Below are 25,000 nucleotides of genomic sequence, written 5' to 3'. Positions count from 1 at the left end.
TACCAATAATAATATCAGTATATGGTCAATACTGCAGTGGTTGGATGGATATTTTTATGACATAAGTTGACATTTTTCTTATTGTATACAAACGCAGGAAATAATCCCTGTACACAGGAGGACTTTAAGGGCGAAAACCAAAGGATTTAAATCAGTCAATAGTAGGAAATAAATCAATATTTAATGGATATTTTTACACGGCCCCCTTGTGTGTTTTTGACTCACGATAATTGTCATAAAAAATGTAATCATTCATTGATCTTGAAAAGTCAAAGTAACCATATCAGCGTTGATATGGCCGATACTGTCCCAAATTTGTAAAATAGACCAATACTAATGTAAAGTATTCAAACAACAGAACAATGTGCTCATTACATTTCAACAGAAGTGTAGATGGAACCATGTCACAACAGAAAGTAACTAGATAGCAATGTATTAAATTATAAGTCAATACAGTAATATTAAATTACAAAGTAGATCAAAAATAGTTTTGAGAAAATAATGCAACCGGAAATATGTAACTGCAAATGTAAGCAGCAAAATTAGGAGCCTTTGTATCCTGTTTTGAAATGGTTCAATTATCATTTATATTTAAAGTAATTTATCGTGATATACGTTTGTATATCATTATTGCAGGAGGCTTGCGATATATATAGTGATGTAGGTTTTAGGCTATATTGTCAATCCCTACTTTCTATTATGTCTGAGAATGCTCTTCATAGACATGTGGCACTCCCCACACACGTGGGGCGCCGTGGCTCGTTTGGTAGAACAGCCGTGCCAGCAACTTGAGGGTTCCAGATTCGATCCCTGCTTCCGCCATCCTAGACACTGCCGTTGTGTCTTTGGACAAGATACTTAACCTGCTCCCAGTGCCACCCACACTGGTTTAAATGTAACTTAGATAATTTCACTATGTAAAGCGATTTGAGTCACTAGAGAAAAGCGCTATATAAATATAATTTACTTCACACGCCAATATTTCCCATATATTTATTTATTTGTGGCAACAAATGAAATTTTCCTCGTCACAAATGCAGATTTGGCTATTCCGGTTTGCCCCTGCTCAAAAACATATATTAGTACTGTGGCGTTACGTATCGTAACTCTGGTTGGCAACATACCTCAGCCACACCTGCTATGCCAGAGAATATGATGTCACAGAAGAGGTTTGTGTTGCCAATTTTATGATATTGTAGCTACAAGTAGGTAAAAGAGATGAGTAAGTCTATTAAATTATTAAATACAAGCGGTCAAAAAAGGCAAAGTTTTCGGTACATAAGCAAAGATCCGCCTCCACAAGCCCAGAAAGTGTGCTTCCCTCTTTTGTCTATTTTAGTTTTCACCAAAAAATGAAATTGAAAATCGAGATTTCAAAGAGAAAAATATGGATTTTAGTTTTGGCCCAAATCTTATAGCTCTACTTCAGACCATTGGGATTTTTGGATTAGCAACACAAACATGTTTATCTGCTGCCTCATCATTAGAGGACAAAGTTCAGGTTGCACTGTCTAGAAAACACATGAGGCATCTTAGAGTCTACTGTTGGTGTGTGTTTCATCTGTATTGTCATGATGCCCCACAGCCTTGGACACCTCCAACACCATGGTGAAGATGCAGGTGTTTGAGCTACTTGCAGCTCTCAGCATGTTCTCTACAGATGGTCATCGCCTTGCTCTGGATGCACTAGACCACTACAAGGCAAGAGTGTTGATTGTTTGAGGAATTGTAAAAAAAAACTGTTAACAATGCCCTCTTGTGGCTGTTGTTGTGCATTGCATGCACAAGCAATACATTAAAATAAAGAGGGTGAATAATTCCACTGTGATTTGTCCTCCAGGGAGTGAAGACACAGCAGTATCGCTTGAGCGTGATCCTGAACGAGCTACAGGAAACAGACAACGTACCTTACATGGTCACGCTCCTCAGTGTCATCAACGCACTCATCTTTGGCTCCGATGACCTCATGCAGAGAGATAAGATGAGAAAGGAGTTTATCGGTAGGTCCAGGCTGCTACTGAACAATCAATCAGCACATAGCGAGTGACGCCACTTTGGCTATGAACGGTTTCAGGGCCATTCTACCTAATTGGTGCCATTTACTTGTAACGCTCTTCAAAATAACATTTATTTTTGTCTTTTTTCAATTGTAAATCTGATAATACACATATTGAACTAAGCAAAATGTAAATTGGCCAATTTCAATTCATTTTTATACAAGTTTTCTCAGCCAAATACGCTTAATTTGAGTAACAGGATTTAAAAGTAACCATTTTTAGCATAACATTTGCAAATGCTAATGACATACTCCAGTGATTCAACAACAACTGTTTGAAAAATAAATAACATCAAACAATTACATAAGAGAACTGAGCTGATATTTTAACCTCCCAAGTTATAGTTAAAATATCATCAAATATACATAAAAATTATGCAACTGTGATTTGTGGAATATTCCACATTTTTCATAAGGGGTAATGTGTTAGGGTAACAGGACTGAGTGAGAAGTCAGGTAGTTGTCTCTTGTTTATCACTGTTAATTGGTTCCGGATATGACCTCGATAAATTAATGAGGAATCATTAATTATACTCTAAATCAAATAGTTTAATAGTTAGAGCATAAAAAAATGTTTATGACCTACTTAATACGGTTTTCAACATCATTGGGGCACCTTTGGACCGGAAATAACACACTTTATAAAGTCACCCTTACACTCTTTTAATTCAATATAGTAAGGCTGACTGTAGCTGAGCCAATCAGTAGCCACGATACTGAACAGCACGCTCTGATTGGTTTGTTCTCCTCTTGTGGCCAATATTACCGTAGTACTGCTATTTTTACGTTTATTTAGCAATTTTATGCTTGAAAATGCTTAATTTCGGACCAACAAAATTGGTGAAGCCACAATATTTAAAGTGCGATGTGGCAAGGGATGACTACACAATTTTAGTGTGTGTTTTAATTATATTTTTTTTCTCTAAGAAAATAAGTATTCGGGATAAAGTGTAACACAACTATCTAAAAAGTAAAATACAATACTGAAGGACTTAATTTTTTATGCTTCATAGTAAAGTTTAAAAAAAAACAAATTTTTCAGTTCAAGGTAGTTTCAATTGATCTTTAATTGATAAATATGCAATCAGATCAATGTGCAGGAGTACACTGCTTAGTGAAAAAATGTTATAATTAATTTTATCTTAGAATTATATATTTTCTTTTCTGGCCACACAAATAGCACTAATTTGATGGAACGGCCCTCCAGCATTTTACCTTATCTTTTGTGGACATTTTGTATCTGCACTGTAACCACATGATTTCCATATTGTGGGACGAATAAAGTCTATCCTATCCTATCTTATCCTATCCTCTTTCCCTGTGCTAAGAGTAAATATAAATCACAATACAGGAGCATCTTTGAAGCTGTAGTGCACTAAGAATATGTTGGATGTCCTCCAATCTTCTGACAAAATGCCCCAATGTACAACATTTTGAGGCATATTTGTGTATGTCATATCATAATAGCAACTTTAGTAACAATATGACCTTATTTGATTTAACTTGCTCTTGAAAACAAAGTGAAGAAAACTCACAATCAGTGCTGATATTTTTGTATATCAGTGAAGCTTCTTAAAAGACATACTGGTGCACAAACATCTCATAAGGGGGGATTTTTTTGAACCAATCTATTGGTTGGCTCCTTGGACCAATCAACAGTTTGAATGGCCACGCCTCTCTTGTAATTGCTCACCTGCGACGTCTCGCTCCTTTGCTAACTATCATATACTGTTGTTCTAGCACGCGTTTCCCCTCTGGTGATGTACAAAATTTAAGAAGAGAGTTGTGTCACCTGGTGAATATTTTATTCTTCTGCAGGGCTTCAGCTTCTTGACATTCTGCCAAAATTAAGGTGAGCATGCATGCGCTCTCTTGTTCACCTTTAATCAGGCAGCCTCTTCATTGTTTGAGATGAAATGGCATTTAAATGTGAAGTGTGGTGCACCTGTACCTATTACATGTATGTGTGTGTGCGACATGCAGAGAACAGGAGGATGAAGACTTGATTATTCAATGTGAAGCGTTTGTAGAGGCAATGGCTGAAGATGAGGAGGAGCTGCTGCGAATGAACGGTGGCATCGACATGAGCAATCACCTAGAGGTCTTCACCACTCTCTTCAACAAGGTGACACTCCATGCTCCATGGATATAACACCATTTACTCGTGATTTTGGGGTATATCACCAAATGTTGGGAGGCCCCATACACCAGACACAAAGGGCACCCTATCCCACCCTAAACACAACTTCCCCACCCCATACACACATACACACTTTGTATGTTTACATGCACTAAAAACTGATGAATGAATGAACCGTGAATTTGGTTGAAACCAGCATTTTAGGTCTCATGTAAAAAAAAAAAAGTATTTGACTTTAAAAGATGAGTTTAACATATCAAGACTGGAAAATCTCTAGATAACTCGCCAAAAATCACTTTGTTTTGCTTTTTTTTTTTTTTTTTAAGAAAATGTGCCAACAAATTCAATATAAAGTGGCCAGGTTACGAATATAAAAAATATTCATAAATATGATTTTAAATCAAGTTCTTCCCTCCATAGAGTAGATTATCTGATTCACGTATTATCATTAGATAATCTGAATCATAATACTGTACATCGTCTATTATTATTATTATTATTAGTGTTATCTCCTGAGGTTTAAGCCTCCCCTGTCTTTAAATCCTAGTGACGTGGCTGTTTCTAACTTTAAACAAGGGTCTTTGAACGCACCACAGTTAGTGCAGTGAGATGTGAAAGTAAAACTTCTACATAACTTTCCCATATGCTGCCACATATTTATTATGTTTTTACCTTGTATCACGTCATCCTTGTAGCAAACTGCTGGTACTGAGTGAACGCTTAAAAGTGAGCTTTGACGACGTTATTGAGTGAAGTGTTCCAAGTTATGTTTGCCGCTACCAGGTGGAACGAAACATTTTTCACTTTTGCAAAGTGTCTATCTAGTCTTGGACATTTAAAAAAAAAAAAAAATCTTCTAACTTTACAATTTGACCTGTGTTTTGGGAACCCGGTACAACATCCCCACTTTCCCTCCACTTTGACGCCCCTGGTTTCATATGTTGAAAGTGACACTTTGATGTGTTCCAGGTGAGCAGCTCCCCAGCTTCCCTCCAGCTGCTATCCATTCTGCAGACGCTTCTCCTGCTGGGGCCAAGCCGCTCTGATATCTGGCTTGCCCTGGAGGCCATCACAAACCGAGCCATTTTGTTGGCCCAAGACTGTAAGTCTGCATTATTGTGATGCATTTGCTTTTACTGTTTATTTATTTTATGCTTATGTTTTTTATCTGGAATCCAGCTCAGATGGGGTGCTTTGAGAAGATCATGGAGCGCCTGACGTTCTGCAAGGGCAAGAGCTGTGAGAGACGTGACGAAGTGGACGGTCAGACAGTCAGGGTAGACAAGGCTGTGCAGACTGGTCATGAGGAACAAAACCAACTGAATAAACGTTCGGTGTCATTTCGGAAGTCACTAGTTGCTGCTCCACCTCTTCCAAGTTTGAACTGGCCCCGAGGTTCTATACAGTGTCCACCACCTGCACCACCCCCTCCTCCTCTACTTCCTGGAATACTTGGTGGGCCTCCACCACCCCCACCCTTACCTGGTATGGTGCCTCCACCACCACCTCCACCATTATATTGCGGTCCAGGTATGGCTGCCCCACCGCCTCCACCACCCCTGCCCGGCATGAGCAACGGACCACCGCCTCCACCACCCTTGACCGGCATGAGCAACGGACCACCGCCTCCACCACCCCTGCCCGGCATGAGCAACGGACCACCGCCACCACCTCCCCTATTTGGCATGCTACCCCCTCCACCACCACCCTCAGGTCTGATCGTGGCTCAGAGCAGCTATGCATTGGGCTGCAGCACACCTGCAAATGCGAGCCGATGTCCCACTCTGAGGATGAAAAAGCTCAATTGGCAAAAGCTCCGATCTGTTGCTGGTGAGTAAAGTGGGGTTTGGCGCAATGTTTCTTGAAAAAGTGTAGATTTTTGCCTTAATCATAGAAAATGATAATATTAAGTTCTTTACAATGCAGCACTAGGAGTGTAGTGTTTACATGTAGAGGAATTTAGTGCAACTTGATTGCTGTATGTGGTACACAAGGGATATTTAACTGGCATCCCAGGGGCCAAATCCGGCCCGAGAATGACACCATACCAGCCCGTGGGTTCAGTTCAAAACTTGGGAGACAAATATTCCTATCAAATTCCTAAAAACACTCGAGTGCTCCTGTTGTATGGAGGAACTTGGACCTCTTTAAACACATTGGCAGATCCTTGCATTGACTTTTTAACCTTGCTAGCAAACATAGATCACCGGGATTCAAATGTGTGATTTACATAACTGAGGCGTTCCCCAAGGCGCCCCTTTAAGCCCTCTCCTTTTTGGCAGTAAAAAAAGTTTGTGTTGCTGTAGCTTGTTGATTTAAAATGCAGTCAGTAGTCATTTGTTCAATTTCTTTAGTTCTCAAGGTTCCATTTTAGGTCCTCTTTTTCATCATTTGGGCTATTCAACTGGTAACCCTCGAGTTCAGTTCAAAAAACTTGTGAAAGACTCATATTTTTGCAGCAGATTCTTAAAACACTCCTAATTGCAGAAGTTCCATAAAAACAGCAATGCTCTAACACTGACAAAATATACCAAAATCAATTAGAGGACGCCGGTAGCTTTTTGGAAAAGTGGTCCACAAAGCAATTTAGTTGAATATTCCGTGGTAAACATTTTGCCCTAAGTTTCCTGGGATAGGCTCCAGCTCAGACATGACCTTCCCTAACAATGAATGGATAGACATGTCTGCCATATTTGTGGAAGTTCTTTGAACCTTGCACAACGGTCTTTCGTGCTGCAGGCTGAAACAATACAGTACAGTATTTTTTGCACCTAATAATTGTAATGCGTTGCACTTGAAACACTGCTAAATTCAACACAAGAATGTCTTCGGTTCAGAAAGGAGAGCGCAATATTTCATACACAATTTTGGCGCTTGTGATGGGTCCTGCTCTCTCTGTACACACATACACACAGATGGTCACTCCATGTGGGCTTCTGTTCAGAAAGAGCCTTCTCCTCACGAGCCGGACTATAGCAGTATCGAGCAGCTGTTCTGTCTCCCGGTGACCGAGCACAAAGACAAGGGGGCAGCTGCTCCTGTCAAGAAGGAGCCTAAAGAGGTGCGCATGGTCAACACTCGACACTGAAGCACTGAAAATAAACTCGTCCCCGTTTTTCTAAGCCAAATGTACAAATTTGTCCATTCCTAGATATCTTTCATTGATCCCAAGAAAAACTTGAATCTCAACATATTCCTGAAGCAGTTCAAATGGTAAGATACTACACTTTGTTTTAATTTGTGAGCTACATAAACTTCATTAGGTACATCTGCACAGGTTGATGAAATCCAGTAAAAGGGCGGCATTACAATGTTGTCTAGTAGTACAAATCTACACCTTTGCAAACTACAACATTCAGTTCTGGATAGGTATGCAGCAATTACACAGGTCCGTTTATACAAGCATAATCCATACATACAATATGAGATGTTCCAGGTATTTTCATGTTGATATGAGGGTTGTCGTCTGCTGCAAGTTCTTGCCACAGAACCAGACGATCAACCGTCATGTCTCCAGAGAAATCTTGCAATATTTGGTTTGTTCAGAAAAGGCAAGAGTTGTGGCTCACAAAGTTGGTCAAGTTGACAGTCGTAGCTACACCATTTAGTTGTGATGTTAGCATTCCATGTTAGCTTTGCGTGTCTGCGTTGTCCTTCCATATCGATCACGCCAAAGCTGTGTTATTGATGTCGAAGGTGAAGGGAATCAAGAGTTACTTTGGCTGCACAGCTGCTGATGGTTTATAGGAGTCCTGAAGTGCTACGCCAACTCTGATGCTATTTCCAGCTGTTGTCCTTCGATATCGCTTGTGTCAAAGGCTCACCGATGTGGAGATGTGTTTTTGATGAGGCAGGTGTTAAAGATCAAGTCTATCAAAAAAGTTGTTCTGCCAAAAGTTAAATTGAGATTGTCGCAGTGACGATATTAGCGCCCTAGTGTTAGCATTGTTATCCTTTAATGGTGTCTTTTTTTCCTACAGTTGAAGCACTTTGTGGTCCACATAACATGTGATGGTAGTTCTTTGGTCAAAATTTTGCACATTATGTTTTACAGACCGTTTTCAAGCCGCTTTCTGACCATCTCTTCAGGATGCGCTGTTTTGTGGGCGGTCTTATTTACGTGCCTCCACTTCGACATGTTTTCCTGCCATCTATGATGTAGTTTTTAGTGCTTCCAAATGGAGTTTACTGATAGATTAAGTACAAACTATACGCTACTTTGTAATAGAAATAGCAACAGTGGAAGATTCTGCCCCACAACAAGAGGATATGTCAAGTGAATTATATTTATATAGCACTTTTCTCTAGTGACTCAAAGCACTTTACTTAGTGAAACCGATTATCTAAGCTGCATTTAAACCTGTGTGGGTGGCACTGGGAGCAGGTGGGTAAAGTATCTTGCCCAAGGACACAACAGCAGTGACTAGGATGGGGGATGTGGGGCTCGAACCTGGAACCCTCAAGTTGCTGGCACGGCCGCTCTACCAACCGAGCCACGCCACCCATAGCGAAAAAGGATCTTTTTGACTGACTGCAATGGCGGACTCGCGCAAAGCCCTTTGAGTAAATCTTTACCATATATGGATAATCCGCCACGTCACAAATGGCAAAAACATCACCAATGGGGCAAGTGTTTCCTGGAAGTATAAAAGAATGCAAGATTGTTTTATAAATATGTCCACCGTGTCTCCATGGTTTATTTCAAATTTTCGGGACTTATGCAGATCCAAAATACACAGCAGGTACCAATAGGGGAGAAAAGGTGGTTTTGCATAATATGGCCATTTTAACCCAAAAACGGAACTGTGCTAGGTGAATATTTTCACATTGCCACAAGATTATAGAAAATGAGACACATACTGCATTGCAACACATAATACACAAATAAGACTTAAAATAACACTTAATTTAGAATAAAAACATGTAGAATGTGTTGTCTAGTCGAGGGACGACTGTATATCCTTTTGTGACACCAGTCCTGACTTCTTCTGACACACTAATGGTGATCTAAACCTCAGTCCCTTGAGTTAGATCAACAAAATGTCTGACTGTACCTAATGTTCTGGCTATCAAATCCCCATCATAATATTCCAAATGTTGTGTCCAGCTCAAATGAGGACTTTGTGGCGATGATTCAGAAAGGTGACAGAAGCAGGTTCGATGTGGAGGTGCTAAAGCAGCTCCTAAAGCTCCTGCCAGAGAAACATGAGGTTTGTTAAAACCTACGCATTATTCTTAAAGCTGTCATTTAAAAGCCCACACAAAGATTCAAACCTGCCCTTGTGTCGTGATGTTGTCTAGATTGAAAATTTGAAGTCTTTCCAAGGAGAGAAGGAGAAGCTTGCGAATGTCGATCGTTTCTTCACATCGCTCCTTACTGTCCAGTGGTAACTTCCTTCCCCAGCCATGGATGAACCATCTTAACATTTTGTCTATCTGATTAGTTTCCTATTGGCTAGAGAACAAGTGTAAGCAGGCACTGGTTACATATTTCACTTCCCTACACTCTTCTTGTTTGCAGTTATCATCTAAGGATTGAGTGCATGTTGTTGTGTGAGGAGACTGTGTCAGTTTTGGACATGCTCCAACCTAAAGCCAAGCTGGTGGAGGAAGCCTGTCACTGTAAGTAAATAGTCTTTACTTGGGTTTTGTGCGGAAATTACCTGATTTTATCCTTGCTTGACGTATCCGAACTCATTTGCAATCCATGTTGTCAGCTCTCAGGACGAGCACGCTCGTGCCCACTTTCTGCAGGCTCATTCTTGACGTGGGCAATTTTCTCAACTATGTAAGAGCTCCAAATATCTGTTTTATTGCCACTGACATTTGGACAAGGTCGACATTTTTTAAAGAATGATCTCCTTCTAGGGAAGTCACACAGGGAACGCCGAGGGGTTTAAGATCAGCTCGCTTCTCAAGCTTACAGAGACCAAGGCCAACAAGAGCCGCATTACATTACTTCATCACATTCTAGAGGTAGCTCACAGCTGCAGACATTTTTCCACCTTAAAACATACAATTTAAATCTTTCATGTGCATTGCTTTGCAAAGGAAGCAGAAGTGAGCCATCCAGAGCTGTTGGAATTACCAGGGGACATTGAGAGCTGTGAAAAGGCTGCAGGGTAATGCAATAATCTTGCTTTCGCACCGCAAAATGTTTGTCAAATGCTTGTACTTTTTTGTAGGGTGAATCTGGAATCTATCCAGTCTGAAGCCAACGCCTTACTGAAACGACTGAATGAGACAGCCAAGAAAGTCTCCAACTCTGTGGAGGAGTTGAAGGAGCAATATGCAAAAGTTCTCGAGGTGAGATGCTGGGATCCAACTAGGAACTGTCATCCCCTTGAAACATGAGCTGTAATATTAAATACAAAAAACACCATCTGTCAACCCTCCCAATTTTCTCTGTCAACTCCCGTATTGTAACCCTCTTTTTTTAGATAACCTCCCGTTTAGTTTCCTGTATCTTAACTTTCATAAAATAAAACCTCCCCAGAGCAGCAGAAGACCATTTCACTTATTTCCCTGCCTCCGTCAGCAATTGTACAGAACTGTACCAAAGCAATATCGAATTGGGGACTATAATGCCAGTTTAATACATACAGAATGTCAAGACAAAATCTCCAGATCCCATTTAATGTAAGTAAATATGCCTCCCAGGGGCTGTGGTTGTCATTAGGATGACATCAGATCAATATGCTATTCTTTAGTAAGTACTTAAAGCAGTGTTGTCCAAAGTGGGGCCTGTGGGAAAAACTAGAGTGGCCCACCAAATGGTGGCTTCCCAAATGTAATACATATTCATATTGACTTATTTCAAGCTCAAATAATCATTGATGGCATGTCCCCAAGGGTAATTAGTGGCCATCTATTGAACATGACGATCTTTACTACTTTATACAGTGTGACCTCTATATACGAACCTAATTGGTTCCTGAACCGGGTTCCTAAAAGAAAAGTTTGTATTTTGAAGCAAATTTCTCTTTAGGAAACTATGTAAATATGAATGAGTTCCAGCCTGGACCAAAGTTCATATTGTAGTTTTTACCCTTTGAACTAGGGATACAGTGATAAACTGTATTAATGATAACCGCTGTAAAACTCAAACCTTTCACATTACAATCTTAAATTTGAATAATCGAAAAACTGCTTGATAAACTGCATGTTGATAAACTCACAGACTGACTGCCGTTAGCTCGCCAGCTTAAATGCTAACATGAATACAAGAGACATTAACATCTCGCCCCGTTAGCAACATAACCCCAATCTAAACGTATGTAAACACATTGCTGTCTAACTAAGCTATTCACTGTTGTACATTGAACCAACAGGCTGTGTTCTATTAGCACATAGTGATAGATTTATACTCAGAGAAATCTGAGACTTAGATGTCTTTAAAGTGGGTTCAAGCACCACTGAACAGAGTAGGACGCAGTAGTTTTTAGTTGTTTTTTTATTTTATTTTTTATTTTTTAAATGTCACTAGCCCTGTAGTGCAAAGTTAAGGAGTTCTGAAATGACAAAACTCTTTAATTTTAACAACCAGATTACTACAATAAAGTATCGCGGTACTAATCATTTGAAATCGGTACCATACCACCTTTTGAAAAATACCGGTACCATTCTTTCATCTGAATGCCGCTGTTTGGCGGTGACTACAGAGCCGAGGCGCATGTTGCTGAGTGTGTCAAAACGCACACACAAAGTGCATACAAGCAATAACATCGTGGTGGGGAATAATTGCAAAAAACGGTAATCCTGCTGGTTAATAAAGAGGGTGTGTGAAGCGCAATATGGAGGTATTTGGGCTTCAAAACTAACAATAAAGGTGACTCTTTAAACAGGGAGGCACCGCACTGCAAGTCCTGTTTTACACCTTTCCTGCGGCTCCCAGACCGTGGTCGAGGAGTGCAGAGGAGACTTTCTTTCCAGGGCCGATGTTTTGTCGTGGGTGACACCCTTCACTTTACCCGGCAATGGGTCCGTAAAACTCTGCTCTTTGGTTGGAATGACACGGCCGTTGATTAGTTACAACTTGGTCACTTTATTCATAATTTCCACAGGGCACACCCGTACATCCACCATGCTATTAACACTCCTGCACATGCTACTGCTACTTCTCCTTACTTGCCCACTCACTTACTCATGTCACTCACCCCACATTCTTAAAGGAGCACACATACGCTACTCTCACAACAGCTGCTTTAAAACAGTCCTCACCAAATGTGGCGATTAGTATTACCACCTTTGCTTCAAACTTGGGTAAACATTTAAATAGTAGGCATTCAGATTTGCACAAGGAGTTATAAAGAGTGAGAGGTAATAATGTTGTTACACTTTTCCAGCAGTCTCGGCTCCGGTGCTGACCGTAGTCGAGCACAGGACAGACGTTCCTTCCAGAGCGGATGTTTTCGTCGGGGTTACTTTACCCGGCAATGGGTCTGCTAAGCTCCGCTTTCCGGTCAGAATGACGAGGCCGCCGATTCAATCGCTTTATTATTAGTTTTGCAGGACACAACCGGACCCGTTCATCCTTCTACTGCGCAGTGCACATGCTCCCCCTCTCTCTACTCGCCCACTCACTCACTGACGTCACTCAGCCAACAAATTGCCATTCTCGCAAACACATATACGCTACTCTCATAACTTAACTAGCTCCCTTATTGTGCTTACGTAAATACGTAGACGCGCACACAGCTGCTTGACTTGATGCCAAATATTAGCGTAGTTATTAACGTCAACTAATGCAAGTGAAATGACAACATTTTGTAACAAATTCCTACAATTCGTGTTTTGTCTTTAATAATTTTATCTGCTACATGGCTTATCTGTGTGCATATATCCATAGTTTTGTTTTTAGTACTTAATAATTGTATTTTTCTTTAAGCACAGACCAGGAGTGGCAACCATAAATCATAAAGCATTTAATGTCAGTAAAACTTTCTGTTCTATTCTAACCTAATCCTTGATAAGGGCAGACTATATGTAATATGGAAAATTGTAAATTGTTCTGTGAATGCAACAAGAAAAGCCAAAAAAATGTCTTTAATGCCTTTTAAATTATATTCTAACCTTGTAAAATTGTTCTTTGATTGTGTTTAAAGGCTTACTGAAATGATTTTTTAAAATTTAAACGGGGATAGCAGATCCATTCTATGTGTCATACTTGATCATTTTGCGATATTGCCATATTTTTGCTGAAAGGATTTAGTAGAGAACATCGACGATAAAGTTCGCAACTTTTGGTCGCTGATAAAAAAAGCCTTGCCTGTACCGGAAGTAGCGTGACGTCGCAGGTTGAAAGGATCCTCACATTTCCCCATTGTTTACACCAGCAGCGAGAGCGATTCGGACCGAGAAAGCGACGATTACCCCATTAATTTGAGCCAGGATGAAAGATTCGTGGATGAGGAACGTGAGAGTGAAGGACTAGAGTGCAGTGCAGGACGCATCTTTTTTCGCTCTGACCGTAACTTAGGTACAAGCTGGCTCATTGGATTCCACACTCTCTCCTTTTTCTATTGTGGATCACGGATTTGTATTTTAAACCACCTCGGATACTATATCCTCTTGAAAATGAGAGTCGAGAACGCGAAATGGACATTCACAGTGACTTTTATCTCCACGACAATACATCGGCGAAGCACTTTAGCTACGGAGCTAATGTGATAGCATCGGGCTTAACTGCAGATAGAAACAAAATAAATAAACCCCTGACTGGAAGGATAGACAGAAAATCAACAATACTATTAAACCATGGACCTGTAAATACACGGTTAATGCTTTCCAGCCTGGCGGAGCTTAACAATGCTGTTGCTAACGACGCCATTGAAGCTAACTTAGCAACGGGACCTCACAGAGCTATGCTAAAAACATTAGCTATCCACCTACGCCAGCCAGCCCTCATCTGCTCATCAACACCCGTGCTCACCTGCATTCCAGCGATCGACGGCGCGACGAAGGACTTCACTCGATCATCCGTGCGGTCGCCGGCTAGCGTCGGATAGCGCAGCGCGTCTGCTATCCATCTCAAAGTCCTCCTGGTTGTGTTGCTGTAGTCCGCCGCTAATACACCGATCCCACCTACAAATTTCTTCTTTGCAGTCTCCATTGTTCATTAAACAAATTGCAAAAGATTCACCAACACAGATGTCCAGAATACTGTGGAATTTTGAGATGAAAACAGATTTTTGTATTGGATTCAATGGTGTACCAATACTTCCGGTTCAACGATTGACGTCACACGCATACGTCATCATACATAGACGTTTTCAACCGGAAGTTTAGCGGGAAATTTAAAATTGCACTTTATAAGTTAATCCGGCCGTTTTGGCATGTGTTGCAATGTTAAGATTTCATCATTGATATATAAACTATCAGACTGCGTGGTCGGTAGTAGTGGGTTTCAGTAGCTCTTAATGCAGTGTAAGATGTTCTGTTAAAATAAAGCCAATATTGAAATTTTTTATAGTTCCCTCTTATTTGGAAAAGTGTCTAAGTATTGATATACATTTTGGTACCGGTACTAAATTATTGGTATCGGGACAACCCTAGTACAATGATTAAGAATCAAATCTGAAATCCACTTTACCATGAAGGTTAATCTTCTTTGTGTGCAAAACTCTAAAGAGGGAGAGGGGGTACGACAGTGTCCACAACTTTGTGGATACTTCCTGATCGTTTCAAACCACACATCACTTGTCTTTTGCTTTCTTTGAACTCATTGAGCCAGCAAAACTCAAAAAATTTTGTAAAGGCTAAAAAAATTGTAATAAAATTTATCAAAAAAGATCGATCAGCCCACCCACAACTAATGTGCTGCAGACACATAATGTATGGATGAAATGTTTGTACACTGAAATAAGGTTCGTACAACAACGCATTATTTTATACGGTCTGTTCGTACAATGAGGGGTTCGAAAATTGAGGAGACTTGGCTATGACATTGTTGACCTTGTGAATAGACTTGCAGGAGAGGTCGGAAGATACTGAAATATTCGGAAAACATCCAAAAGATAATTTGATGTACTCATAAGAATCAAGAAATACACGTCAAAATCCAAAACCTTGTCCTTCCTGTGCTGCAGGAAAATCTGGAGTCTTGTCGAGCTTTGAGTGAAAGGTTCGCTAACATCGACAAGAAGAAGAGTGAACTCGCTGTCTACTTGTGCGAAGATGCAAATCAGCTGTCGCTAGAAGAACTTTTTGGAACGATCAAGACTTTCCGAGGACTTTTCATCAAGGCGCTGAAGGTCGGGGAGGATACTTGTGCCTGTTGTGTGAAGAACTGCATGTTTTGATGTTGGAAATTTGCTACTGTACGTACAATTTGTACTTTGCAGAGAGAGTGATGCCTTTTTCTTTCTTTAAAAACACAGGACAATAAGACCAGAAAAGAGCTGGCAGCCAAGGCTGAGAAGAGAAAGCAACAACTGGCAGAGGAAGAATCCAAGAGACAGAGAGGAGCGGATGGAAAAATAAGTAAGTTGTGGTTACGCACCTGAGAATCCCTGATATCATTTGAATTTCAGATTACCTTTTGTTTATTTTATTTTTTTTTATCCCTCGCCAGTCAAAAAAGGCTTTGTGCCACAGGACGACGGCTGCATAATCGACCACTTGCTGGCAGACATCAGGAAAGGTTTCAGCCTAAGAAAGACTAGGCCAAGGTGCGATTCGGAAAGCCCCCACTCTAGTGAAATGCGTAGGGATACCCGCGCACCTGGTAAGGACAAGAAACTATGGCCACCCCCATCTGCAGTTCCTAGCCCCGCTCCTGAGCTACATAACGTCCACAGCCTTTCTGCTTTTGTGTGCGCTTCTATTGTCCTTCGGCTTGTATACCGTATCTCACAAGTCAGTATGCCCGTCACATTTCAGCAACTGTTCTACAGTATCTGAAAGGACAAAACTAACATTTAATGTGGGTATAATTTAGAGTAGTCTGTGTACAGCTTGTGTAAGAGTATATATGTATTCCATTATTGTCCAAATAGCTTGGTGTGAATATTTAGTGTGAGCACCATCGTTGTCTAGCCCTACCTCAATCCTCTTGGGCATTGAATCCACCATAATGGAATTTCACTCCATGATGGAGCTGGTGGATATTAAGTTAAAGTACCAATGATTGTCACACACTAGGTGCTGCGAAATTATTCTCTGCATTTGACTCATCACCCTTGATCACCCCCTGGGAGGTGAGGTGAGGTGAGGTGAGCAGCAGCGGTGGCCGCGCCCGGGAATCATTTTTTGGTGATTTAACCACCAATTCCAACCCTTTATGCTGAGTGCCAAGCAGGGAGGCAATGTATTGGACACCACCTCCCTTTTAAAGGGGAACTGCACTTTTTTTTTAACTTTTCCTGTCATTCACAATCCTTATGAGAGACAAAAACCCATATGTATTTTTTATTTTACAGGTTTTGCATGTTCTAGGTGGCTAGCAATGCAGCGAATGGGAGTAATCCATCCAAAAAACGCCAACAATACTCCATTTACTCCTTGTGACCTGAATATGAACTAAGTATTAGCAATAATGTCATTAACGTTTATGCACACAAACTATTTTTAAGCTGCACCGTGGTCACAGAGAGGTAGCCAGCTTGTGCAGCTAGTGAGCTTCAGTGTTGATGTACTGACTTGCTGCCTCATGATCGCCTCTAAATTGGTAAAAGTTAATTCTAGATTATTAATTATGCCTGTTCAACTGGATAATAGAAGGATGTAGCCATGAGCCAAGAAGTCGTTCATTGGTGACATTCAACTTATACCCGGAGATTTTTTAATACTTAGTGAGGGTTATTAATTCTTCATCTAAACAGGAAGGTTGGAACATCCCATCAGTCAGCACCCCACTGAAAGCAGATGATGTACACTAAGGGATTGTTTTATGGTGGAAGTTTGTATTTCTTGTTTAGCACTTAGCAATACTGCTACAAGGTGCTTAGTGTTTCACTAAAGCTGGATCTGTTTAGCACACAGCTTTTAAAACTTGTTGCTCATTCTACTTATTTTCAGGCTAAAAAAATATAAGGTTCTGGATCATCAAAGTAGTTGTTGTCTCAACAAGTCTGTCATAAATGCTAAAATTTTTTTTTTTAGATAGAATGCATAAAAAAAGAGAACCTGTTTTCTTGTCTTACATAAGGATTGTGAATGATAAGTAACATTTTCAAAAAAAGTGCAGTTCCCCTATAAGGGAATACTTGTTTTGGAGGTGTGTTTGGGTCCATGTTTTGCTTCACAATGACACAGTACATGGTCGAATCCATGTTTTTTTCCCTAATGAACTACTGGCAGCACTCGTGCAGTCACAGAACAGGCTTCAGACTTGTGTTGCCAACTACTTAAAATAGTGTGATTGTTTTTTTCCCTAATGAACTACTGGCAGCACTCGTGCAGTCACAGAACAGGCTTCAGACTTGTGTTGCCAACTACTTAAAATAGTGTGATTGTTTTTTTCCCTAATGAACTACTGGCAGCACTCGTGCAGTCACAGAACAGGCTTCATACTTGTGTTACCAACTACTTAAAATAGTGTGATTGTTTTTTCCCCTAATGAACTACTGGCAGCACTCGTGCAGTCACAGAACAGGCTTCATACTTGTGTTGCCAACTACTTAAAATAGTGTGATTTTCAGTGGACAGTAAATCCATACTATGATACAAGCTCTACACTACTCTGTGTACCTTCAGTTGTGTAGTATTATCCTTTGAAGATATACTGTTATAAAAGTAGTTGCTGATATTTGAAAGGTGCAGCTGCTTCTTTTGTGAGATACTGTATTGTATGCATACTTTAATCCAGAGGTCGGCAATATTTGCTATCAAAAGACCATTTTGCCTCGTCTGGAACCGCAAAATATAACAGCTTACTAACTTTTTAATATTTGTTATTTTACAGGAAAAGGAATCGGATGTTTTCTTTTTTGGGATGTATTTATGGTTTGCTTAGCGCAGGGGTCGCACACTCGCCATCCAATTACCAGTCAGGACTTAACCTGTAAACATCGCCTCGCAGTCAGAAATAATAGAACTTTTGCACATTTCCCTCACACTGGTGCAAAAAAAAGTAACAAAAAACACGGGTTGCCAGCCTCTGCTTTAGTTGGGCGTGCATCTCCCTCATGTGCCAAGTGTGAAAGCAAACTATTGTTTTGTTAATCACTGTCTGTTTGTTAGACGCAAGAACTACAATTTATTTTAATTTTGTGTAAGGTTACCAAAAGTACCAAAGAAGAAACGATTACATTTTGCGTAAATCAAAAAGAAACATCAGACTGTCTTTTGACATCCTAAGACTGCTACCGTTTTTAAACCAAATGTTCAACCTTGTTGGAGGTCTGTTCTAGTTTTGTATCCTTCAGAACTGTCCCAATCAGTGTTGTTGGCGTCTCCTCCCTTCAGGGTCAAGTGTGAAGCCTGCAGGCGAAGAAGTCGCAGACATAGCCAGCATTTCCGCCTCCACCACACCTCCAACAGGGGATCACCAAGAGAGGCCAGGCGAGGTGAACGGCTTCATCAATCAGCCAGGAGAGACTCCTTCGCCGTCTCAGGTTGCTACACCCGACCAAACCCCAGGACAAGCAGCCAAGACAACACCGGCACCCCCGGAAAGGCCGAGGTCGCTACAGGAGGGTCTCAGCTCGACGACGCCTGCAGTAACGCAAACTAACCCTCGGGCGGATCATCAGCCGCTTCTTCTCACGGATGGTGCAGTAACGCAAACTAACCCTCGGGCGGATCATCAGCCGCTTCTTCTCACGGATGGTGCAGTAACGCAAACTAACCCTCGGGCGGATCATCAGCCGCTTCTTCTCACGGATGGTTTTTCAGTAGATTCAACTGAAACCACTGTCTTCAGCCCATCCTCCATGTCAGACACTGACCTAACAGAGGCTGTATTAGATGGAACTGACAGTTTGGCACCTGAGAAATTACCACCTGAGGAGCCAGTAGATACTACTGTGAATGTTGACCTCACAGGAAGCAGACAAGCCAATGAAAGAAAGGACAGTGAAACGAGTGGAGGACAAAAGTTCGATCATGAGTCGACCGTTGCAAAAACACCCATGCAGGATGAAGTTGTGGGCAGAACGCGCTCCAAAAGCAAGGAGAAGACTCTTAATGAGAGCATCTTGGGGTGTGATTTCAAGGTAGTTGAAACAGAAGAGGTGCCAGCGGCGTCTGAGGACGTGACATCTTCACGTAAGGCCAACCCAAAGAAACTGCCAAGCGTCTGTAAACGCAACAAAAAGAAGAGTCCAGGTAATCTACCCGTTAACTTAAATAAAGGTCTTTGGAATGCTAGTGTCTTGACATGTCTTAAAGGAAGTTCTGTTTTGGCTTTATTTGTGATTGCACTCTATATTTTATACTATACATGCGTTATTTTAGTACATGAGGCATTTTCAAGATGTACTTTAATTCAAGAGGATGGCTGCGGATTATTTTAAATGCAAATATGTTGATCAATGATGCCAATGGACCATTTTATTTGAATGCTGTTTTTCGTTCTGACTCTCCTACAACACAAGGTAACAGTGGGAAAGGACACATTAAACCTAAAAAGGGCTGTGTGTTGCAGTGAGGTAGGTGATGCACTGGGATGGCTAACTGTAAGCAGGCACATCATCCTAATAAACCCACTTGTCCAAATGTTGTGGCAAATAACACCATTTGTGGGTCTAACTGAGATCTGGGTTTCATTTGTCTTGTGTTGTCCAGCTTTTAACACTTTTAACACTGTTACAAAAGTGCTATGTGACTCCAAACTTGGCATTTAGTATGCAACAAAATGATATAAGGAGCAATTGATAGTCTTCATCAGTCTGGCAGTTTGTGCAGTCATTATGAATGGAGATCTCATGACCACTGTCACTCTGTCTCTTCCATATTTCCCCGTCCATCACTTAATTCTGCTCCTGGGACGGCTTTTACTCTACTAACCGCAGTCTCATATGTGCTTCCTGTAAACTGATACTAAATGAAATCCCATCAATGCATTGAAAGAATTTCTAAATCTGTAATTTTTATAATAAAGTATGTATTTTTATTCTATTGACTGAAGGTTGTTTCCCCCTCCCCTCTAGGTGAGCCCAGAAAAAGAAGCTCCAGAGGAAAAAGAAGAAATTGATGTAACAGAGTATATATTTTATTTTGTGAAGCCTCCTGAAGATTGTTTCTAAACTAAATTAATCCAAAACTGGTATTTTAGACAGCATTTTGGATGTCAATGTGTCAATGTAAATTAACTTCCAAAAGACTTGGACAATGTGCTTTAAATGTTTATTTTGTATAAATGTGTTGCTTTAAATGATATCAGCTACTGAATAGAAAATATTGGATATCACCTTTTGAAACAGTTGGATCTTAATATATAATCGCATTATCTAATAGAGTATACTGGATTGTAACTTTTAATGTTTAAGCTATTTTAATAAACGTCAACATGGATATGAAGCGTTTTTAATGCACCCACTCACATAATTGGTGTGTATAATTGTCAGACCACCAGACTGGATTGTAAACAATTTAATAAAAGTTGCCTTCACAATAAAGTGTTTTAATGCACTTAATTAGTATGTAAAAAGATGTGTAAAAAAATGCACTCTTAACAGTGTGTAATCTAACAGTGTATAAAAAAAGTGTATAAAACACTTAACCGAATATGCATATAACGTGCGAAAAGGAGTAGGAAGATATTTTATTTAATCCCATGGCTGCCCCTCCATTAACGCAACACGCATGCTAGGTTTAGTTTTGTTTAGGGCCACGCAAATGGTGGTGGATCCTGTTTTGCATGAAAAAGTGCATGTAAAATTTTGATTTATGAATGACAGCGTGCCATGTGAAATTATTACAGCAAGAGTATTCCCAGCTTTTCCCTGCTCCTTCCCTGATTAGAATATGACATAATTCCCATAGTTGACATGTTGGCTCCCATGGTGCACGCTGTTAAAAAACAGTACTGAGGTCAACTCCAGGTTGAAGAGTTGGGAAGAATAAAAATGTATGCCCTATCAATATTAAAATTGATATTTTCCACAAAAATAAGTATTGTTGAACATGTTTTTCCCATTAAAATCGTTTTAGTACGTTCCATGGATCAAATTAAATTCAAGTTACCGCTAGATTTTTAATTATGAAAATTGTTTCACATAAGTTTGGGGGAGTAAAAATTTAATCGTGATAAAAACATTTATATTAATGATAAAACACTATTGAACCACTGCCTAAGGTTCATCCTTGGGATCTTCCGGCCAAACACAATTAAAATCAACCTACGGAAACGCACCAATAAGAAGTACAGAAGAAAAGGAAAAAGTGGATCTGGATTGGTCACACACTGAGAAGAAACAACAGCAATAACCAAACAGGCACTGACATGGAACCCACGGGGCAAACGGTAAGAGGTCGTCCTAAGAACACCTGGAGAAGAAGCACAGCAACAAGGAGGGGCTGACGTGACAACAGCTGGAGAAAATGGCCCAAGACAAACGAGGGTGGAGGCTATTCATCTAAGGCAATGTCTCGCAATAAATACAAAAGGCTTTATAGTTAATATGTACAGTATATATAATAAACACCATTGCAGTCGTCCCTTGCCACCTGCAGGTTTCACCAAATCAGTTTATTTGTTTTTTAGGCATATTCTACAACATTTTGTCATAATTCAAACATTTGCATACATAAAAATGGCTAAATGAACTAAAAATGTCAATATACTATAGTATTGACCGCTAGATGAGACCAAACCAATCAGATCACACTGTTCAGTATCGTGGCCACTGGTTGGCTTAGCCTTAGGTAGCATTGCTACATTGGATTTAAAGAGTATAAACGTGACTAAATGCTGTCATATGTCTAGAGGGCTTTCATAATGTTGTAAAATGTATTTAGAAGGTAGTAAACAAGTCTTTATGCTCTAAACCTACAACCTCAAACTGTGGTATGTCTTGTGGAGTCTCACTCAAGCACCACCTTACAGGTAGGCACCTCACAGGGGAGGAACCAGGGAATGGAGGCAGAGTGGAACACAGAAGACAACGCCCCAGCCTTGGGCGCATCATCGAGGGGCGGTACATTCCCCTGTACCTGCTCAATAAGCCTGAAGTGCCACCAGCTGTGCGGCCAGGTGGGGCCCAGCTACAAACTCTTCTTAACTCTGCCTCATTCAGGTCTGGCTCTCCTCTGTGTCAAGGCAGGTGCATCAGGTGGTAAGTTGAGACATCCACTATTTCACCACTAAGGACATTATTAGTGAAATGTTTTACTTATGTTGTGTTTGTATTGTTTTATAGGCAATGACCTTTGACCTTTACAGAAGTGTGCTGTGTGAAGGACTGAGAGCCCCAGATGGGAGATATTTATGTTTATTAATGGACACTTTAAGTTTGCTACTTCCACACTCCGCCCTTCCTAAAAAGACTTGTACAATAAATGCCCTTTTCGGCTTGCTGCAAACCCAATCCTGTGTCTTGGTGAGAATCAGGTACCACAGTCTACTACGAGTGCAGTAGTAGACCTCCGCCGCGTAGATCAAGACACACCCGACTCATCGTGTAAATAAAAACTTCTCCCTATCGGTTTATTATGAATATTTGAGTCCTGGGCATGACATTAAAGTGCATCTGGCAGTGGAGGCTCCTCTATGGGGTCTTGGGGCACTAGGAGGTTAATCCCTTTACTACTGTTACCCCAAGTGGCCCTTGGCAAAGGTCTAGTACCTGACTGCCCCCTAGCCAGGGATACGGTGAAGACCTCAACGGCGGAGCAGGTGGAAGACGGTAGATTTAAGAACTACCACAACGGCTGCGATGGCGGAAGAAGGCTGCAACAGAAAAGGGTCCCCAGTCTTGGACTCCATGCCACTGGACCTTGACCCGATTCTGTCAAGGATCATGTGGTGACTGTCTGTGCACCAGTCTCCCCACGTAAAACAAAGTCACGCACAGGCATCCTCCATAAAGGGATACACCCCTACCAGGAGGATCGTCATACTCATTCAAGTGACCGCCGATGATATTATGGATTCCCCCAAAGACTGTTCCCTCTAATTTTCCATCTGATTTGTAGGTGTGTACTTTGTTGTAAGTTCATGCACTGTTTGTTTTGTTATTTGAACAAGATGATGTTCATGCACGGTTCATGTTGTGAACCAGTAAAAAAAAAACATCTAACTTTGTCTTGAATTTGAAAAAACATTTTTATTTTTCACTAAAGAAGGGTTCGGTGGATGCACATATGAAACTGGTGGGGTTCGGTACCTCCAACAAGGTTAAGAACCACTGCCCTAGTGGTGTGTGGGTTCCATATAGTGGGAAGCCAAATAATCACATAAATAAAGTAGTGTTTTATTTTCCTATATTAATACAGTTACTTTTCAAACTGTGTGTAATGTTAGGTTAAGAACCACTGCACTAGTGGTGTGTGGGTTCCATATAGTGGGAAGCCAAATAATCACATAAATAAAGTACAGTGTTTTATTTTCCTATATTAATACAGTTACTTTTCAAACTGTGTGTAATGTTACAAAGGTCAAAAATATTAAATAAAACCTATCTCTTGTTTCTAATGAATACTAAGGCCCACTAGGCTACTGTATATTAATATTGGTCATTATGGTGGAAATTCGAGAGCCAAGTGTTTCTTGAGGTGTTTGGTGAAAAAAGTTTGAGAACCACTGCTTTAAACATTGAAAATATTGGCTTTGTAATAATGACTCATGAGACTTCCAGGTTGAGCATGGACGATGTAGGGCGTACTTAGCGGGTGCTCTGTGGGAATGAGACCTTTTATATGTTTTATTGGCACTTTTGCCAACTCTGGCCGTCAACTCTCCAATACTTTTACTGACCTGTCGTGCGCATGGTTTTTTTTTGTCATTGCGCAATGTCTGGCCGAGAGTCTCCGGATCCAGATATTATGGAGGAGTCAGTCGTCGACTTGGTCCTTTTTAAGAGCGTAAGTTGGAAGATGGACGAAATGCGAGCCGACATCCTCAACAATCTTAAATTTGTTGTCAGAGGAGAGATGGCGGCTGTTATGGAGCCATTTGAGAACAAGAATAAGAATAAATTGACCAAGCTGTATAAAAATATTAAATATAATTGTTAAATAAAACCCATGCCTTGTTTTTAATGAATACTAAAGGCCTACTGAAACCCACTACTACCGACCACGCAGTCTTATATATATTATATATATATTATATCATATATCAATGATGAAATCTTAACATTGCAACACATGCCAATACGGCCGGGTTAGATTAGTAAAGTGCAATTTTAAATTTCCCGCAAAATATCCTGCTGAAAACGTCTCGGTATGATGACGTTTGCGCATGACGTCACGGATTGTAGCGGACATTTTGGGAAACCATTGTGGCCAGCTATTAAGTCGTCTGTTTTCATCGCAAAATTCCACAGTATTCTGGACATCTGTGTTGGTGAATCTTTTGCAATTTGTTTAATGAACAATGAAGACAGCAAAGAAGAAAGCTGTAGGTGGGAAGCGGTGTATTAGCGGCCGGTTGCAGCAACACAAACACGTAGCTGGTGTTTCATTGTTTACATTCCTGAAATATGACAGTCAAGCTTTACCATTGGCCTGTGGAGAACTGGGACAACAGAGACTCTTACCAGGAGGACTTTGAGTTGGATACTCGCTACCGTGAGTACGCAGCTGCGGCTTCCAAACATTTGATCGCTTGCCCGTACGTGCGTGCCGCTATGTGCATGTCACGTACGTAGCTTTGGGGAAATATATGGGCTGTATGAACTTTGCGGAGGTGAACGGTACTT

At 40.7% G+C, this 25,000-nt stretch overlaps 1 protein-coding gene across 7 annotated transcripts in view; it reads left to right on the top strand.

Moving 5' to 3' along the window:
• The window catches only part of inf2 (inverted formin 2), a 32,494-nt gene extending 11,843 nt beyond the window's left edge, over nt 1-20,651 (top strand). Inside the window, exons 3-23 of one of the 7 annotated variants that reach the window (XM_062041999.1) lie at nt 1,586-1,701; nt 1,841-2,000; nt 3,875-3,908; nt 4,040-4,181; nt 5,166-5,298; nt 5,376-6,026; nt 7,112-7,257; nt 7,348-7,409; nt 9,304-9,406; nt 9,498-9,583; nt 9,718-9,818; nt 9,914-9,984; nt 10,065-10,172; nt 10,248-10,318; nt 10,382-10,502; nt 15,284-15,448; nt 15,575-15,677; nt 15,769-15,921; nt 18,603-19,463; nt 19,733-19,786; nt 20,288-20,651. In XM_062041999.1, the coding sequence (XP_061897983.1) occupies nt 1,586-1,701; nt 1,841-2,000; nt 3,875-3,908; nt 4,040-4,181; nt 5,166-5,298; nt 5,376-6,026; nt 7,112-7,257; nt 7,348-7,409; nt 9,304-9,406; nt 9,498-9,583; nt 9,718-9,818; nt 9,914-9,984; nt 10,065-10,172; nt 10,248-10,318; nt 10,382-10,502; nt 15,284-15,448; nt 15,575-15,677; nt 15,769-15,921; nt 18,603-19,463; nt 19,733-19,785 (3,440 nt within the window). In that variant the 3' untranslated portion in view covers nt 19,786; nt 20,288-20,651. Of the gene's footprint in view, nt 1-1,585; nt 1,702-1,840; nt 2,001-3,715; nt 3,913-4,039; nt 4,182-5,165; nt 5,299-5,375; nt 6,027-7,111; nt 7,258-7,347; nt 7,410-9,303; nt 9,407-9,497; nt 9,584-9,717; nt 9,819-9,913; nt 9,985-10,064; nt 10,173-10,247; nt 10,319-10,381; nt 10,503-15,283; nt 15,449-15,574; nt 15,678-15,768; nt 15,922-18,602; nt 19,464-19,732; nt 19,787-20,287 lie in introns of those variants that run through there. The other 6 variants (XM_062042000.1, XM_062042001.1, XM_062042004.1 and 3 more) reach the window with 6 other exon arrangements.
• Nucleotides 20,652-25,000: the final 4,349 nt, after the last annotated feature.

This window comes from Entelurus aequoreus, linkage group LG03 (genome assembly GCF_033978785.1).
Source record: "Entelurus aequoreus isolate RoL-2023_Sb linkage group LG03, RoL_Eaeq_v1.1, whole genome shotgun sequence".
Taxonomy (NCBI): domain Eukaryota; kingdom Metazoa; phylum Chordata; class Actinopteri; order Syngnathiformes; family Syngnathidae; genus Entelurus; species Entelurus aequoreus.
Note: the sequence above shows the minus strand (reverse complement) of the source record. Positions and strands in the feature narration are given on the sequence as shown.